Genomic DNA, 20607 nt, shown 5'->3' with positions numbered 1-20607 from the left:
AAAATAAAGATATAGAAATGAATAGATAAACAAATAAATCAATCAATTGATTGATTGATTAATTAATTAATTGATAATTTCCATAGACTTTTCCAAATAAAAACACAAGTTGATATCATAAAAATATATTTCTGATGAGCCCTCATGGGCGCCATGAAGCCCGCAAGCTACAGTTTGGGCAAATTTTACCAACCTGTTTTCATGCAAAATGGTGACATGACTTCTGATGAAACCAAAATTTCATTTACTGTGTAATGGGCCATCCTACAACCAAAGAATTTTTTTCAACTTAAACTTTAGTAACACAGATGAAATCTGGACCCCAGTTGGTGCTGAATGAAATGTGATCACGGAAGACTGAACAAAACATGTTAGTGCAGTAGATTGTTTATGAATATTTTTGGCTAAAACCAAATTACTTTATTTATCTGAGCGTCAGATGCCCCTAACGCTGGCGGGATTTTTTTTTTTTTTTTTTAATCCGGACTCAAATATGGCAATGATTACCAAACTAGGGGGACGTGTCCCCCGAGAGTTGTAAGGAGGATACAGGGGGAGGCGTGAAGCCATCTGCTCAAAAACCATTGTTTAGTAAGAATAATGAAATAATTCCAATAATTATTGGATAGAAAAATGACAAAAACGAAACTGTAAAAAAAAAAAAAAAAAAAAAAAAAATGAAAAAAAAAATGAAAAAAAAATGAAAAATGACAAATGAAACTGTACATTCTGTACCGCCATAAAGTCGAGGACGACATAGGTTGAAAACGGCGTAGGTCGAGAACGACGTAAGTCGAGGACACCCCGGAGTAGATAGAATCTAATGCTTTGTCATAAGCCCTTCGACGAAGGTAAAGGGTTGAGAGTGACACTGAGTCAATGGACTGATGCAGTAAGTCTTTGTGACTCTAGATTTGTTATTGATCTACCTCCTCTTCCCTCCCTCTTCTCCTCCTCCCCACGTTCTTAAGGTTAACAAGGTCTCTTTCTGGGGTGGGCAATCTTTTTAAGTGTGGGTGCCAAAATCAGCCAAATCTTTAATACAAAAGTTTCTCGCGTGCCATCGGAATGAAATGATAGGCGTGCATACGGGGGCCTACAAGGGCCCCAATCGGCCGCTGAACGCAAGCATCCCGTTACCACATGGCCATTCAAAACAAACTGGATATTATTTTTTTAAGTGACTTTTGGGTACATGTCGGATAAAAGTAGTTGGTATGCCAGGTTTGGCACCCGCGTCAAGCAAGGGTCGCCCATCCCTGTTCTATGGCGTATTCCACTGCATGCAATATGATTTGAAAGGGATATCAACCCCCATCCATTTTTAATTGTTCTATTCTACAAAGAATAAAGTAAATTGTTTTATACAATTTCACCTTATTTTACTTGGTGCAATGTAAGATATTCATCATTTTTTTCCTACTTTAACTCATTTTCCTTTACATTTTCTATTCACTATCATATGTTTGTTTATATTATTCATCTAGTTTCATTCCGTGTAGTGTTATTACATCTCATTAGTTAGTTAGTTAGTTAGAGGGTAGGATAGATAAGGTGGGGGAGAGGGAGGGAGGGGGGATTTGGGGGTCTAGTAGAAGGAAAAAAATTAAATGGAAGGAAGTTAGGGTAATGATAGGTGTGTGGCAGACCTTCTTGCTCGATTATTTTTATAGTCTTGAGGACTTTTATTTTTTTACACATCATTTTCTTTCTCTCTCTTATATATCTATGTTTCTCATTCACTTGAATACGTGGAGGTTTGTTTACGTAATGTTTTCAATTTTATCCCATGCAGTGCCATTGCATCCCATTTCTTTTCTTTCTCTCTTTTATTTATCTTTTTTCTCTTACTCGAATGCATGTAGGTTTGTTTACATTTTTTTTTTCATTCTATTCCTTGTCGTGCCACTGCATTTCATTTCTTTTCTTTCTTTTATTTATTATGTTTTCTCACTCAGATGCGTTCAGGTATCGAAGCTGTAATTCCGTTCTCTAATTTATGTACTCCGTTTTCTCTAATTCATGTATACCGTTTTCCCGCGTAAACTGTTCCCGTAAGTCGTATATGTCTCACATACTGCCAATGTATTGTGAAAATATTTTTGATCCTCATCTTCTAAATACTCAATGTTAAACTATCTATTCAAATGACAATATTATATTCTCTTTGCTTATGTAAAAATCAAGTCTGTATATACAGAAATGAAACTGTATTTGCATAAGTAAATTCATAAATATTTACCCGAGGATGTGCACGACGATGTAAAATTTTGTGCAAATGGATGATCGATTTCAGACCTTTCATAATAAATACATTATTTATGGTTGATGAGACGATTATTTGTCTGATCTATATACTCCTTGTAATTAACTAAAATGTGGCTAAATACATGGATAAAAATGGTTAGTATTTCACTACTATATTGTGTTTCTTATCTTTTATCCCATTCGAATGCGTGCAGGTATTGAAGCGCCCAGGCATGGAAGAGAAGGCTACGAGCTCCCGTCACCTCGCGTGGTGTCGGGACACCTGCACCGTGACGAGGGCTTCCACGACCACGCAGTCACCATCATGGCTGTCGCATGGGGACAGGCCATAGATCACGATTTCACGCTCACCGGGGAAACAAGACGTGAGTTATGTATGAATTTATTCACACACGCACACACATTTATATATATGCACAAACAAATGAATACACACACACGGCTCGGTTGGTAGAATACCCGACTGTCAGTGCGGCGGTACCGGTGGTACCGGGTTCGAATACTGCCCAGGGCTGAAATTATTTCAGTATCACTGCGCTTCGAGTCGTTACTCCAACTCTCGTGGGCGGGGAGTTGGGTGTGTGTGTCCGTGTAAGATCATAGCATTACCCATAGATCGGTCATACGAGCTCTGAGCTCTCTTTCGGGAGGGAAATAGCTGTCGATCACGAGTCCAGCACGTGATCCCAAGACCAAGGTGAAACACACACATATATGAATGTTAGATTGGGTGATGAGAGCAAACAAAGATGATCTAGGAATTGATTTACTCTAACGTTTCGACAAACTTGGTCTTCTTCAGAGAGATGTACAGAAAGTTTTTGCATGGGTTACAATTTATATCACTCTCATAGGACACTCGGTCAGGTTACAGCATTTGGGCGGTGATCAGTTGTCCCGTACACGACCCGTTTTGTCGTACCCAGCATGAGGACACTTGCCACCTTTGACAACTAAACAAATCCATCTCTTCCATTGGTATTTCATTAGTATTTAATACTATTTATTTATGCGGCTTTGGTTGTTTTCCTTGCCTTCTTCTCCAAACCCTTTTGAAGAATTTTAGCCTTTTTTCAGTGGGGCAGGTGACCATGTTTGTCCAAGTGCTAGACAAGAGAGTTTGAAGTCCTGTGTGCTCTAAGGTCATTTTTGTGTTCGGATGGGCGTTCATTTATACCCCGACTTGACTCTCCCAAATATGAAGCTGAACAACCTTTACATGAGATTAGATAGACGACACATCGTCTATCAAATCCCGTGTAAAGGTTGTTCAGCATATACCAAAGGCTTTTTTCCTCCTCACACGGGAGGTAGCCAAAAAGAAAAAGGCATAGAAACCACTCCCACCCATTCCATCCCCTACATACTCCACTACCCTCCACCCTCTTTCCTCCCTCACACCTTGGCACCTCCTGGATGACGGGTCATCCCTGCACCCTGTCCACTGCCCTGGGTCAGAAGCACTGTCGCAGGACACAGCAAGGTCGCTTCATAAATTCGGCGAACCCCCCCCTCTCCGTCCCCTTATGCAGAAAAGGAGAAGACGGGGAGAAATCCCTTCGGGCTGCGTCAATTAATTTCTCATACATACTCCCTCACCCCCCATCCCCCACCCCCTCATGCATCACAGCATCATCTATACACAACTCTTCCCCATTCACCCCTATCTTCTGTCCTCTCCCGTCCTTCCTCAACAGACATTTCTCTCTTTTGTAATGCCCCTTTTACCCCATCCATCCATCTCATCCTAGGACGCCCCCTCATATTCACTCCTTCCACCTCTGCCTTCCACACCTCTTTTACTAATCTTTCTTCACTCATTCTTTCCATGTGCCCAAACCATCCCAATACTTTTTCATCAACCCTATCTTCCAACTCCCTTTCAACTCCTGTTCTCCTCCTAACCTCCTCATTTCTCACTCTGTCTAGCCTAGTAACCCCATCATACTTCTCAGACATTTCATCTCAAACACATTCAAACTTCTCTCTTCCTCTCTTATGTTCCATGTTTCTGCCCCGTACAGTGCTGTCGGCACAATCACTCCTTCATACAACCTCATTTTAGCATCCATTCCCAAATGTCTATTTCTCATTACACTTTTTAATCCACCAAGGCATTTACTCGCTTCTCTCAATCTACATTCTACCTCCACCCCCACTTCTCCCTTTTCTGCCATATTTGCACCCAAGTATCTAAAATTATCCACTTCCTCCAGTCGCTCTCCCTTAATACTCACTTCCAGTCTACTGCCACTCTCTCCCCTTGTACATCTCATCACCTTACTTTTGCCCACATCTATCCTCAGCTTCCGTCTTTCACATACTTTCTTAAAAGCATACATAAATACTAATGAAAATACCAACGGAAGGCTGAAAATAGAGTTGATAATCAAAGGAGTTGATAGAATGCAAGCTAAAGATTAAAAAAAAGTTGACAGTATCTTCCATGGAAAACTACTTTTATGAGAGAAGGAATAACTCGAAATAAGCTATTATGTTAGATATTCACAGAATTTTGAGAAATACAGGTGGAAAAAGGAGATTGGGTATAGACTAATGTTGTTCCTCGACAAGCGTGATGTATAAAATGAGTGATTTGCTTATGAGATAGACACATATATATACACACATTCATATGAACATACATACATACATACATACATTCATATATACATATATATGTACTTATATACATATATGTACTCGTACCTGCACAATATAGAAATACGATCATACATACATAAATATCCCTTTTTCTGCATACGAGTACATGTGAAACAGGCATGTATGTTTGCGTTTGCGTGCGTGCTTGTGTGTGTGCGTGCGCTCGTGTGTGCTAGTTTTTTGTGCGTGTGCATATACAGATTTGAAAGTCATACCCAGGCAACTTACCTCAGTCCCTCATTTCTCTTCTTGACGCGCCCCTACCTGCAGTGAGATCGACCAACAAGGAACCTGAGTGCTGCACAAAAGACAAGAGCCACCCTGAGTGTCTGCCGATCCAGGTGCCTGAGCGCGACCCCTTCTACTCCCTCTTCAAGCAGAGGTGCCTCTCCGCCGCCAGGTCCGCCCCCGGCATCGAGTACGGCTGCAAACTGGGTGAGTGCTTGGGAGGATTAACAGATCAAAAGGGGAGAGAGGGATTCACCGCGCGGACTGAGGCTTCTCTTGGATACGACCTGACAATTCTTTGCTTTGATATGCCTTTTGGTTTTTCACTTCTTTTTGTTTTGTGTTGAAAAGAGTAAAGAAAGAGAGATATTCTGCGTTTTTTTTTATTCAGGTGAACTGTCCTCTTCTTCCTTTTGTCTGAATTTTGTTGAAAGTAAAAGGAAGAGGATGATTTCTTATACTATCATTTTTAGGGGTCATAGGTGCTTCTCCCATACACAACCACTCGGAATTAAGCAAACCAGTTCGCACCCCACATTCAAATACAAGAGGCAACTAAGGAAACCCTTTATCTCCCTTTTATTTCATCAGAAAACTGAACTAATAAAAAAAATTATGTAATCACTTAGAATGGAATAGTGGTCAAAATCTGTCGTGATCATGAAAATATATATATTTTTTAATCTAATCTATTTCATTTTATCATTTTTGTGTACACTTTTTTACTTTTCTATTTAATTAATTATCTTGATTTATTTCTTAATTCGTTTTTCATCTTTGTTTGATCTTATTTTATTTTTTGTATATTTATTTTATTATATTTTATTTGATTAATTATCTTTATTTATTTATTTATTTATCCGTTTTTCTTATTCTATTTTTTCTATACGCTCGAAATCAACGCTCAGTTCAAGAGACTAAAACCATCTCGATTTGCCCTTTTTCCCTTCGGAGTGTTTCACCTAAAAGCTCCTCAGAATGAATTGTTCATTCCTGTGAGATATGTATGTATATATATATATATATATATATATATATATATATATATATATATATATATATATATATATATATATATATATATATATATATATATATAAACACGTGGAAATGAATTTGCAGAAAACCACAAGGAAATAAGGAACGTAGTCCGGACGTTTTCGTCTGTTGACATCGTCATTCCCTAATGGTGTCTTAAAGTAGACGAAACCGTTCGGATTGAGTTTCTTACATCCTAGTGGCTTTCATAGAGGCAAACTATAGGCATAAACTTTGTGTATATATATATATATATATATATATATATATATATATATATATATATACATATATATATATATATACGTATATATATATATATATATATATATATACATATATATATATATATATATATATATATATAATATATATATATATTTGAATATCTGGGGAGCAGATTCTCTTGTATGCATGCATTGTTAAAATCGACAGCATTAGTGAGGTTGTTGATCTTCTTGTGGGTATTCTCCAGTTTTCTAACCAATAATTATATAATCTGCCATTTGGAGGGTGGGCATAGACCAAGTTGCCAAAATGATTCATTTATTTAAACATTTCGTCTAACAAAGAGACATCTTCAGGAAATTCTGTAACATAGATAATATTGACGTACAGAAAAAGAAAACAACATGTAAATCTAAACAATTATACAAATATAGAAATAAATATAAAAAATGCGCAAAATCACACATTCTAACACTATACATGGGCTGATGGGGACCGCTACTTACAAAAGTTAAAAGGTCCAATGAAATGACAAAGAAAGCCTTCGTCATTTCATTGGACCTTATAACTTTTGTAAGTAGCGGTCCCCATCAGCCCATGTATAGTGTTAGAATGTGTGATTTTGCGCATTTTTGATATTTATTTCTATATTTGTATAATTGTTTAGATTTACATGTTGTTTTCTTTTTTCTGTACGTCAATATTATCTATGTTACAGAATTTCCTGAAGATGTCTCTTTGTTAGACGAAACGTTGAAATAAATGAATCATTTTGGCAACTTGGTCTATGCCCACCCTCCAAATGGCAGAATATTGGTTAGAAAACTGGAGAATACCCACAAGAAGATCAACAACCTCACTAATGCTGTCGATTTTAACAATGCATGCATATATATATATATATATATATGATTTTTCATCGCAATGTCTCTTCCCTGCAGGTCCCCGAAAGCAGATCAACATGATTTCCTCCATTATCGACGCCAACTGGATCTACGGGAGTGAGGACGACTCTGTTCGACGGCTCCGTCTCCACCGAGGGGGACTTCTTAAGGTGGGTGAATCTTGGACCGCGTGCTGGACTCGTGATCGCCAGCTATTATCCTCCCGAATGAGAGTTCAGAGCTCTTAGATGACCCGATCTATGGGTCTATGGCCGTACATAGACATTCATACATATACACACGCGCGCGCGAGCGCACAACTGCTTGCCCACCAGAGTTGGAGTGCCAGCTCGTAATGCAACAGCGATGCTGACATTTTTTTTTTTATCGACTCCGGCGGTACTCGAACCTAGATCAATGAATTAGTGGTCAAGAACGGTACCACTGAATTGTCGAGAGTGTCCCTCATTAGATCGTCAGTTACAGCTGTGCCCATCAGAAGCAATCTACTGAACAAAAAAATACTAAGGAAATGGAAACAGCAAGAGACCTATTGGTCCTTACGGAACTGGTTGCGCATTAAAAAGGGGTGTATATAGTGGAAACAGTTAAGAACCGCTGACAGAATTAAAGTGTATCACCTCACGATGCTGAGAAATAAGTCAGATTAGGGATTGAGTCCAAGTTTAAATATCTTGGCGTTTTTACCCATCCCCTCACTTCTCTCGCCACTGCAATCAAGATGAAAAACATACACAAACAAATATGAGGTCTTACCGATATTGCCATTGAGAGCCCAACGCCAGGAGGCCCTGAGTAGCTGTGGGCTATGGACGGCGGGGGAAGGTAATTGCAATCACTCCTGGGAATCGGAGAAAAGTGCGGGATTCGAGCTCGCAACTTAATGAACACGAGACCAGCACACAACCGATGAAATCACCAGCGCACAGAAATTACATACATACATATACCAAAGGCTTTTCCCCCCTTGCAAGTGAGGTAGCCAAAATACAAAGGCATAAAATACACTCCCACCCATTCCATCCCCACATACTACACTCCCATCCATGCGTTAACCATACTATTGGTAGGCATTATGCCTGTCAGTGGTCCCACCATGTTCCTTCATAAGGCTCTATCATGGAAGGCCCCTTCCTCCCTCAGAGTTTCGATGTTGGGCAAGTCATGTCTGCTGAGGAGGGATTCTTCAACATTTTCTTTCCATCTCTTTCTCGGTCTTCCTCTTGGCCTAACCATATTCCCTTAAATTAAAACTTATTCAGTTAGATTACTTTTTTAGTATCTGGTATAGCTGCCTGGAAAATTTGAAAAGAATGAATGTTTAGAATGTTAGACTCTGCTGAATCAAATTCCCTGAGTGGCAAAAGGAAAAGAAAAGTCATGTGAGGAGTTGGTGGTTCACCAATGAAGTTCATTGCAGAGGATTTCACCCGGCTTGAAATATTATTGTCAGGGCTTAATTAAAATACGTTCTTTTACATGGACGGATTTAATTATCAAAGAGAATGGTATAAACAGTTATAAACCTGTTAGGTTTTGCTCGATTAGAACATAATAGAAGTAACTGCAAGAGACCATAAAGACTACACTAGGCAGTTCCATGTCCGTTATCACCTATTATCCCCATCCACAAAGTTATCTAATATTTTTAAATTGGGATGAATTACACTATGCTGTGAAAAAGAAAACTTGATAGCCACATTTATGATACACAAGAAAAAAATCTAAGAACAAAAACTTTAATACAAAATATTGTTGATGTTATCACAGTAGCCAAAAACTTCTCTTTTCGTTTCATTATTTTATAACCATGATTTTTTATTGCTTAATATTCATTCACTTATCTTTTTATCATTCAAACATTGGTTTATTAGACATCTATATATTATTTTGTACAGACTAAAGTACCTATCTATCTATTCATATATTTATATATTTTTCTACTTATCCTTATATCAATTAACCTGGTCATATATCATTTATCTGTCTCAAATAAACCCGACTACATTAATGTAAAGTAATTCCATGTTTTAAATTGGTTGTTTCTCCTTATCTCTGAATCTTTGATACTCTATCTCTCTCTCTCTCTCTCTCTCTCTCTCTCTCTCTCTCTCTCTCTCTCTCTCTCTCTCTCTCTCTCTCTCTCTCACACACACACACACACACACACACACACACACACACACACACACACACACACACACACACACATTCTCATTCTCTCTCTCTCTCTCTCTCTCTCTCTCTCTCTCTCTCTCTCTCTCTCTCTCTCAGTCTCTCTCTCTCTCTCTCTCTCTCTCTCTCTCTCTCTCTCTCTCTCTCTCTCTCTCTCTCTCTCTCTCTCTCTCTCTCTCTCTCTCTCTCTCTCTCTCTCCTTTTTTCTTTCTTTTCTTAGCTTTTACCAATTCCCTTATTTTATCTCTTCTTTTCCTTTGTTGCATACCTCCTTACCCAAATATTCTTGAACTTGTCTTTGCTAGCTAGTTTCAATGTCCTATTTATCATATAGTTTGCCTAATGCAAATACCTCTACTTCTTCATGCATGCCTTCTTCATTGTCCTTGAATATTTGCATATCTTCCTTTTGCTTTCTGCCTTTCTATTCTCTCCATCCTAACAAACAATACATTTATTTTTATCTAGTACCTCTTCTGTCGGTGTTTCTCTTCTCACAGCCACCTTCATTACCTTTTCCACGACTTCCCTTTCCTCTCTCTTTCGCTGTTCCATCATCTTGTTCAATTGGACTTTTCTCTTTTCATGTATTTCTATTCGTTCTTTCTGTTCTTGTTTGATCCCTGATGTACTCATCGTTTTCTTTTATCTTGTGATTCTTTTTTTCTTCAAAATGTCCTCCAGTTTATCTTTCTCCTTTAACTTGCCATAATCGTCTTTCAATTTGCCAAACTTCTTTAGTTTTCTTTTAAAATAGTCATATCACTTAAAGGATATTCAACATCTTGTTACAAATCTATACGAGCATTTTTGACTTGCAACATAAGATATTCTAAGATATGAATGTTTCCCACAGAATAAAATTGAAAAAGGTCGCTATTCAATTTTGCGTTATCATGAATATTGAAGAAAAAAAATTGAGTTTATCTCTTACACTATTAATTAAAGTTGTCAGGAATAACAATATAGTTATCACAAAAGACATATAATGGAATTAAGGATTTACAAATCAATTGTAAATATGATTCCAAGTTCTTAAACACAATTCTTAACGGGGGTGAGAGAAAAATAGTTACCAAGAGTTTCACTGTCCAGGCTTTCCGCGTCACTGCCACAGACTTCACATATAATACCCTAATTAATAGCTGAGTTAAGATATATAAACAAGGGGAGGAACAGACTTATATTAACACAACCGAGGAATCTCCGCCCGAGGCTGACACGTCCTCCCAATTCTTTCTCGTTTCCATGCGCGCAGAGCGCCCCTTCTGCCAGAACAAACTCACCCCTGATTGGCCAATAAATTCAGCGTCTATGGAGTTTGTATCTGATTGGCCAAGACAAACAAAACATATTTGCACGCACGCTGGTGAAGCTACTCGTGCAAATACAACGAAAACGTATTACACAATACCTTAAACTAATACATAATCTACATTACATCAACAGAAAAACAATAATTTGGCTTGACATGTTTGCAGAATAGTACACAAATATGATAATACATCTTACAGATCTAAACATGATTCAATAGAACATTAAGACGTCGACCCAAAACGTTTTGGATATCTCCCTACATGTGACGTCCAGAAAGTGACGCTCAATTATCGTCCGTTAGATAACTGACGTGATTCCTCAAAATAATAATTATACTCATACATTACATATATAGGGTACTCATATATGTAACAATCTATTGTTGCACCCTGGACTGTTAGTAGTTTAAGCCAATTCACAGTCCTCTTTACTCTTAACACATCTTTCACTACTGTTATCCGCATCTCATTCATTGTAGTCATTTTTTATTGATCAATATAATTTACCTGATTGGCAATTTTACGATAAACAATATCCATTTCCTGTTTAGTATGGCTACCAGGATCACTGATAACTTCTCCGGCTGCCTTGTCCATCGGCCCATTGGTTTACCTACCTTCTGATTTTCGGTTTTCCTTCTTTCTGATTGATTCGATTTAACGTCGCGACCTACCCCTATCAGGAGCCTAGGTGCCCTTGCAGAAGACTTTGTAGCGTGGGATTCATTTAACAATGCCCTTGGTCCAACTCGCTGGTGGCAAAGTTCGCATTGCCGTTACCTCGACCTTCGTCGCAAGTAACGACGCTTTAACCCACTCGGCCAGCGAGCGTCCTCTTTCTGTATATCTTACTCCAAATCCCTCTACATTTCTTCACCTGACAGGCCCCCATGCCTCCTCCCTAAAGCCGCCCCTGTGGCGAGAACGTCCTTTCACCACAGGGGCCAGCAACTGAGAGTGTGTGTGTGTGTGTGTGTGTGTGTGTGTGTGTGTGTGTGTGTGTGTGTGTGTGTGTGTGTGTGTGTGTGTGTGTGTGTGTGTGTGTGTGTGTGTGTGTGTGTGTGTGTGTGTGTGTGTGTGTGTGTGTGTGTGTGTGTGTGTGTGTGTGTGTGTGTGTGTGTGTGTGTGTGTGTGTGTGTGTGTGTGATTAAAATACCCCTCTTGTAGGCATGATTTAGCTACTAAAAGTATATACATTTTTCTTCCTGCAGTCTCTACCTGTATTCCGGGAATTCGGCATGAAGGACTTGCTTCCCCTTCGTCTGGAGGACCCTGATGAGGGTTGCATCCGGCCCAACAATGACATCTACTGTTTCGACGCCGGTGATGCCCGCGTGAACGAACAACTGGTATGGTTTAGTAACAAAAACAAGTTTAAAAAGAAATCTAACAGTAATTAGAAAAAATCTAATGGTAGTTTAAAAAGAAATTAATACTAACAATATAACAGCTATTTAAACAAAAATCTAACAGTGTTTTTTTCTATGTCCCACATATATGAAATAACATATTTGGGTAAAATAGAAGAAATATTTGAGTTAGTGTATCAAACGTGTTTCCACGGAAATATAAACTCCGACTAGTATTATTTTTTCTCTGAATATTCAACGAGATTAAAGGAAGTAAAGTGAAAACATAGGTTTAACGTCGCAAACCTCCTCTATCAGGAGGCAAGGAAGGTGCCCCTCACAGTGGACTTTGTAGCCTGGAATTTAATTAACCATGCCCTTGGTCCAACTCGCTGGCGGCAAGGTTTGAACTGCCGTCACCTCAACCTCCGCCGCAAGTACAGACGCTCTAACCCGCTCGGCCAGCGAGCATCCAAAAGGATGTACTGGCTGGAAATATTTCCATTATACAGGGACACACCAAAAACATCCTTATTGTGTTCTTCCCTCCTCATTTGTGGACAGCCCTTGCCTAAATCAAATAAGTCTTGTTATTTCCACAGGTGCTTGCTGTTGTGCACACGATCATGATGAGAGAGCACAACCGCATCGCTACGGAGCTGTACGAGATCAACCCACACTGGGACGACGAAAAGCTCTACCAGGTAAAGTTTCAACTCTGCTCCTTGACACACGCACATGTACACACGCACACGCACGCACGCACACACACACACACACACACACACACACACACACGAGCACAAACATAACCAGACATACACAAACAAACGAACAGACAGATATACCATACAAAAGGATATCAGAAACAAGAGAACGAGGTGACATTATTGCGGTGTTCAAGTCAGTGTGGTAATTGGATAAAACAAAAATGGTCCTCTTGGACTGAAATGGGAGGGCATCATGAGGTCAAAGGAACACACTGTTCTACAACATAACAAGAAATACATTTGGTCAAGTTTGTTGCATCTTATCTTTGAATAATTTTTCCTCTTCATCTTCTTTTGTTCCTCTTTCAATTTGTTTGTTGCTCTTATTTTTCTCTTTGTAGCCTTGGGTCAAGTTTGTTGGTTCTTATATTTCAATTATTTTTGCTGTTCATCTTATTTTGTTCTAATCTGTTTGTTCATATTTTCATATTTTAGTTTTAGAAGTATATATTTATCAATATCAATCTACATTTTTTATATTTGATCTTCAGCAGTACACTTTGTCAAGACCCGTTTGTAGGCTTATTGTCGTTCATTAATCTCTAATTCTCATTTGCCATTTAGCATCTGCAAATGTCTTTACGTAGCTGAGTAATTCCTTGGTCAAAAATATTAATTGGGCCAGCACTAATCAATGTTGGAGTCCATCATTTCCATTCTCAATACTCCCCTCAGATTATCGTTTTCAAATTTCTTAATTCCAAGAAATCTTCGACATCAATTCACCTTCATTCTCCACCTTTTACATTGAGCTTCCAATTTAGTCTTTTATTAAGGGCAATATTTGAGTTCAGGTGTACACAGTCCATCCACTATTCTTTTTCCGTGTGTGTTATAGTGTGTGTGTGTGTGTGTGTGTGTGTGTGTGTGTGTGTGTGTGTGTGTGTGTGTGTGTGTGTGTGTGTGTGTGTGTGTGTGTGTGTGTGTGTGTGTGTGTGTGTGTGTGTGTGTGTGCGTGCGCGTGTGCGTGTGCGTGTGTGTGTGTGTTAGTGTGTGTTTGTGTGGTGTGTGTATGTGTGTGTGTGTGTGTTAATGTGTGTGCGCGCGTGTGTTAATGTGTGTGTGCGCGCGCGTTCGTGTGTGTGCGTGTGTGTATATGTTAACGAATATACTTATGTAAGGATATTAATGTTTTACGATCTCGCCATTACTGACTTTGGTTCCAATTTCTCCCACAGGAAGCGCGTCACATCATCGTAGCCATCTGTCAACACATCACATACAACGAGTTCTTGCCGATGATCCTTGGCAAGGAGGTCATGAATGACTACGGCCTTATCCTCAAAAAGCACGTGAGTATTATAACTCGCATGAGAAAGAGGAGGACGGAGAAAATAAAACGGATTAAATGAGTTGACGAGAAATTCGGCAGAGGTTAGACCGTTAGAAGAATGAGACATGCTTTGTCAGGAAAAAAGAGGACATCCATTGCGCAATATCTTAAAACAAATAATTTTACAGTACAAGAGCCAATCGATTGGTTAATGTTCGCAGTTTTGTTTATTCCTCCTTGTTCTAAGAATGCGTACAGAAAGCTGGGAGAAGAGTGCAATCACATATCAGGTAAGTCATTCAGCAAACGACATCTGTAGGTCTGCTCCAGGGTCGCCAATGTTGCCTCGGCTCTGGGTGGCCATTGTTACTTTTATATGAAGCTGAATGTCAAGCCTGGCACGAGTGGCAGAGAGAGGAGGGCATGAGAATTTTTTTCAAAAGGGAAATCAGAACACATCATTGAGCTCGCCGAGGTATGGTTCCCTTGGGCACACTTGGAATAAACACTTCCGTGCTCAGTGCAGACGACTAGTAGTGTTCTCGTCAAAAGGCACCTGTTAAAACACTTAGTTCACCACGGTATGATTTCCTTACGCACACTTGGTATGAACACTTCGTGCTCAGTGCTAACGGCTGGTACTATTCTTAAAAAAAAAAAAGCTATCTTCCATGAGAATATTTAGGATATTAGTCAATCCCATGACTGATATATTTATTCAAAATTCCGGCGATACCATGTACAACAATGGTGATGAGATTCCTATTTTTTTTGTATACAATAGTTTACAATCTTTGTACAATATATATATATATATATATATATATATATGTGTGTGTGTGTGTGTGTGTGTGTGTGTGTGTGTGTGTGTGTGTGTGTGTGTGTGTGTGTGTGTGTGTGTGTGTGTGTGTGTGTATCCTTGTTACGGGATATACAGAAACATTTTATATTTTACTTACAAAAGAAATTAAATTGTTGGAGTGAAAGCATACATATAGAAAAATATGAAATAAACACAGGTGCCGTGCTAAGGGGTGACCATAGTCTTGACCTGGTCCGGAGGCCTAGTACTTGGCGGTCGCACAAATCTTTTAAGGGGCACTTTGCATGTTGGCTACACATCGTTGCCCATGGCGGTCAAATCAAGAACAGATTAGTTGAAGATGCGGAGACGAGTGAGAAAGGCAATGAAAAATAGATAAAAAACAAAAACAAAAAAAATTGGCATCTGTATACCTGTTGCAGCAATTATTATGTTTTACGATAGTATCATAGAGACGTGCACAGACTCTAAGTTGCACAACACAGCACAAGTACAGTGATATAACGTCACAGATCCTGTGACCAAGTGCTTGTTTCTAACACATATTTATGGATCTTGGCAACTATTACTATGCACAAAAATATTTACGAGAATCTAATTGGTATATATTTTTTGTTTTCTCGTCTCGCAGGGTTACTTCAACGGATACGATAAGAACGTGGATCCCAGCATGTCCTCCAACTTCGTCACTGCTGCCTTCAGATTCGGCCACTCGCTCCTGCCTTCCACCATCGAACGGTGGAGCCCCGGACACAAATACATCGGTAAGAGTATCTCTTCTTGGCGCCATTTAAGTTGAAGCATGGGCTGGGTACTGGACAGGTGTTGTCCCTCAGTATTATCCACTGACAATCCAGATCTGGATTGCCGGGAGTGTGGAAGGATATGTGGGTCAAGAATTGGGCTCCACAATCACCTCCACTGGCATCAGCGTCAAAGGCCTCAGCACACCACCCGGCCTCATCACTACATCACACTTCACCGGAGCACTGTCGTCGTCGATCACCAACAGACCGCCATAAGCACTAATATCACTGACTCTGCCGATGCTGCCGTTCTTATTGTGGAGTTGGTGGTTCTGTTTGCCGCCATTACTGTACAGGGAGGAGAGATCACTGGGACTCAAGATTTCCTGGAACAAGACCATTACCCAAGCGTTTTTTTGTTTTTGTTTTTATGTTTATTAAGTAATTAAATTTGATATATTTACGCCTGTGGTGAGGATAATGAGGTCTTGGGAAGTTTCGTATATTTTGGTAATGCAATGCTTAACGGTGATAGATCAAGTCAGGGTTGTAAGGCTCATAATATAATGAATTTGCTCAACCAGAGTTTATGGTGCTATCAACTCTTACGCAGGAGAACTAATATTCTAATATTCAAGTTGCTCTTACTCCTGAATTTGTTGTATGGCCATAAGAAATTTATATTGAAAGCTAGCTTGAAGAGGTTCTCGACCTGTTTGGTAAGCGTCTGCATGTGTTTATGTATGTTAGCCAGTACGCGTGTATTTATTTTCAATTTGTTTCATTCGTACACCATCCATAATCCCAGAGTACTCTATACGTTTGATCTCTCTTACAGCATCACAGAGGCTTAGTCACATGTTGAGACAACCTTACGATTTGTACAAGGGCGGGTGGTGCGATCACTACCTGATGGGTCTTGTCAACCAGGTGGCGCAAGCCATGGACGACGCTATTTCGCAAGAGGTGAGGCAGCGGGAGTAAGGTTGGCTGGGCCACAAAAATTACGATAGGAGTTCCTGATATTCATTCATGCAAACATATGTTTACTTTGATCAAACGCATGTGCAATCCAAAATATATATATATGATGAATTTATTCAAAGCTAGAGTACTATATGCTTATGTTGAAAAAACATGTGCACAACTCTATAGATTTATTCATCAAATCCCTTTGAGGTTCCCTTAACTTCATTATTTTAGCAAAACGCATATTTTTCTTCTGGGTAATTCCCGATTTTTTCCACGTCGAAGAGGTAGACTGGGAACTTGAGAGGTTCCCGATATCTTTCTTTTGTATTTGAAGATCAAAACATTTGGCTTTGGCAGAAGTAAAGATGTATACGATGTTAAAGAAGTTAAAGGTTGTTTCATATACAAAACTCTGAGCAATATTTCCCTTTACAGGTGACCCACCACCTCTTCCAAGAGCCAGAGCGAAACTTTGGTATGGACTTAGCAGCTCTCAACATGCAGAGAGCTCGAGAGCACGGCGTTCCTTCCTACAATGAGTTCCGCAAGCTGTGTGGCCTCACGCCAATCCACGATTTCGCCCAGCTAATGACAGCCATGAGCAACAAGACGGTGCAACGATACTCCGATGTCTACAGGTGGGCAAACAGGTCCCAACAAATGAAAGGGAAGGAGAGGGAGAACGACATTCCGAAAAGATGTAAACTTTGAGAAATTTTGCCTGGCTACTTTATTCTACTGCGAGAACAAATCTGGCCAAAATGGGACCTCGATAGGTCGTAGCCCTAGCCTGTCCTTATGATTTTACTTTTGGCTGAATGAAATTATTAGGCGTGGCCAGAACATAGCTTCAAAAGAACACTTTATATGGGGACAATGTTCTGGGTGACGCCAGGTGATTCTACTGACAAGTATGTCTTTCCTGACCAACTCTTTTTTCGCCCTTGGTCAGACATCCGGACGACATGGACCTCTGGAGCGGTGGAGTGAGTGAACGACCCTTGCCTGGTTCCATGGTGGGCCCGACCTTTTCCTGCCTCATCGGTCTGACCTTCAAGGAGATTAGAATTGGCGACCGGTTCTGGTACGAGAACAAGGGCTACCCTTCAGAATTCACTCTGGGTGAGTCAGCGGTTTCAAACATGTTAATCTGTTCCCTTCAGCAAGTTGCTGCGACCAAATATCTTGGGAGATTTAAATGAGGCTATTCACTATACAGACCTTTGCCCCAAGACAAAATAAGCGACTGGGTCGTTTCAGAAATGTTTGAATATTTGGTTCTGACAAACGTCAGATGATTCTTGCTTAGTTTTGAGAACTCCCCCAGTCCATATAGATCCAGCTACAGTATACCAATTGATCAGTTCAAAAGCACTCCGACCTTTGCCCCCAGCCAAAATAGACGGCTGGGTTGTTTCAGAAGCGTTTAAACATTTTGTTCTGACAAATGTCAGATGATTCTTGTTTAGTTTTGAGAACTACCCCAGTCCAAACAGATTCAGTTACATTGGTTAATTAGTTTCAAATTACTTCGGGGTCATTTCCGGTCAGACAATTTTCAAAACAGAGAAACCTTCTCTAGCTCAAAACAGGTTAAAAATAGATGTTCTTCTTTTACTCTTCTCCAAAAACTCCTCTGGCTTCTCTCTTTCTCTTGATCCTCCTCTATTGAATCTAAACTCGTCCCTGCTTCTTCTTCGCCTCCCCCAGAACAACTGGACGAAATCAGGAAGGTCAAACTCTCCCGGATAATCTGCGACAATAGTGATGACATCAAGTCCATCCAGGTCTACGCCATGGTCCTCCCAGACCACGAAATGTAAGTTTGTTTGTTTGTTTGTTTTTTCACCAAAGTGGTTCTCAAGCAATGTTTCAAATCAATTTTCTCGTGTAAAAATTCCAAAATATTGACAAGGGGGTGAAAAAACAAGGACATAAAAGCAGTATCAAGAAACCTGAGTCTAAGGTTTTGTTTGGGGAACTCTTGATATATACTAGGACTCAACCAATCTAGAGGAACAGAAAATTATAACTGAAACAGGAAAATAAGTGGCTGGAGCGAAGAAGAGTAATAAAAGAAATGTGACAAATCAGTAAAATTCGGGCTGTGAGGAATTAATATTCCGCACTACTAGGTACCCTGTGCAAAACATGCTTAGAAATAATCACATTACCTATAAATGTAAGAAATGAGTTGTAGAGAGAACCTATACGAAAGCCATGAATATCACTCAACTTATATTCTTTGGAATTGTAAATCACCTTTTCGGAGAAAATAAAATGTACAAAGACACGAATATTACGATCACGTATCTTCATGCAACATTATTTTTCTCCGAAAGTGGTATTTACAGTTTATCTTGCAAATGTGTTAAAACATTTAACTCGCTAATATTCTTATTATTTCATGCTATTAGACTCTCTAGCTACCCTGAGATGGTTATTATATAGATAAATCCTCCCCTTAGTTGGAGGGTGAGCTTCTCACACGTTCTTTTTTTTTTCTCCCTCTCTCCCCTCGGCAGCAACCCCCGCGTGGCCTGCGGCTCCGGCGTCCTCCCACGCCTCGACTTGTCCAAGTGGCGGGATCCTCACGTTTCCCATCCTCGTGTACGTCCACATTTCTAGTGCCTCTAAGTTCTCACCACTTCCAACTGAGACCTTCTGTTGCTTAGATATATATATATATGCATACACATCAATACAAAACCAAACCCGATTCTTCCGACAGAGGTTCAACTGGATCTTTCTGGTGATAATGATTTTAAATGTAATTGGGGAAAACCGGTTGAAATCGGTTAAGTTCAATCCTCTCACTCTCTCTCAATGTTTATATTTATCTATCTATCTATCTATGAATATGAGTATATATATATATATATATATACATACACATTTCGTCCACCTCCTTTTCTGTACGCCCCCTAATCCATGTACATCATTGAACTGATAAAAGATCACTGTTTCTACACCTTTTTTATGAAAACTTTTTTCACGGATTTTTTGTTTTTTCCTCTTCTTTTTTTTACAAGATCTATTTTCGGTTTGGGCAGAAAAAAGTTGGAAAGCCCCTCCACACTCCACAAATACTCACGAATCCCAGTGAGCCTCGACTTCTTCCCTCTCTGTCATATTCACGATTTGGTTTCGACAAACCAATAACCACCTCCTGTGTGTCCCCTGGAGACTCCAATATGAGTTCTCCATTTCCTGTACATTTCATTTTTAGTTCATAGTTGTTTTTCATAGTTATGCCTTTACCTACTTTAACATAAGCTTTTGATATAGTCTTTAAATAATGATTATACATACATATATATATATATTTTTCTACATTTTGAATATTATAACAGTATATTCTAGAATTCTAGACAAGGGTATTTTAACATTATCTGGTTACTAACATAAATTCACATCTAGATCTTGTTCACTTGTTATGAATTACTTTATATTAAATGACTTCCTAAGTCTTATGGTTTTCTTTTTCACGGCAAGATTTTTTTTTTTCAAACTTCGATCAATCACATCCTATTTTGCTGTAAAAGTATTGAATTTCTCCAATAACATCTTCTAATATTTCTAGACCCATCCAGTTACCGTTATTTCTGTTCTTAGCCCTTCCCAGATACACAAAGCAGCCCGATCCTTAGGTAAGCATTGCTCGTGCCTAAACAGCAGTAGAAGTAAATTACGCTTTAGACTTACTGAAGTGGCTTCGATAGTCGTACACCTCCACCCGTTTGTTTTCCGTAGACCACTCAGAACGATGGTGCCTTGCTTCAGTATAAGTAGAACAACCTAGATGGTGTTGAAACCGTTTCACATAAGCGGGACCGTAGATTGGGAATGCCT

General features: G+C 39.4%; 1 protein-coding gene across 1 annotated transcript in view; it reads left to right on the top strand.

Moving 5' to 3' along the window:
• The window catches only part of cysu (peroxidase homolog), a 27154-nt gene extending 7761 nt beyond the window's left edge, over window positions 1–19393 (top strand). Inside the window, exons 7-18 of the mRNA XM_076203430.1 lie at window positions 2463–2637; window positions 5207–5367; window positions 7368–7480; window positions 12034–12171; window positions 12774–12875; window positions 14120–14233; window positions 15669–15801; window positions 16622–16749; window positions 17191–17393; window positions 17708–17877; window positions 18466–18574; window positions 19281–19393. Coding sequence (XP_076059545.1) covers window positions 2463–2637; window positions 5207–5367; window positions 7368–7480; window positions 12034–12171; window positions 12774–12875; window positions 14120–14233; window positions 15669–15801; window positions 16622–16749; window positions 17191–17393; window positions 17708–17877; window positions 18466–18574; window positions 19281–19383 — 1649 coding nt within the window. The 3' untranslated portion in view covers window positions 19384–19393. The remainder of the gene's footprint in view (window positions 1–2462; window positions 2638–5206; window positions 5368–7367; window positions 7481–12033; window positions 12172–12773; window positions 12876–14119; window positions 14234–15668; window positions 15802–16621; window positions 16750–17190; window positions 17394–17707; window positions 17878–18465; window positions 18575–19280) is intronic.
• Window positions 19394–20607: the final 1214 nt, after the last annotated feature.

This window comes from Oratosquilla oratoria, chromosome 20, assembly GCF_046742065.1.
Source record: "Oratosquilla oratoria isolate Oo_2021 chromosome 20, ASM4674206v1, whole genome shotgun sequence".
Lineage (NCBI taxonomy): Eukaryota > Metazoa > Arthropoda > Malacostraca > Stomatopoda > Squillidae > Oratosquilla > Oratosquilla oratoria.
The sequence above is the reverse complement of the archived record's forward strand: the minus strand, read 5'-3'. Positions and strand labels throughout refer to the sequence as shown.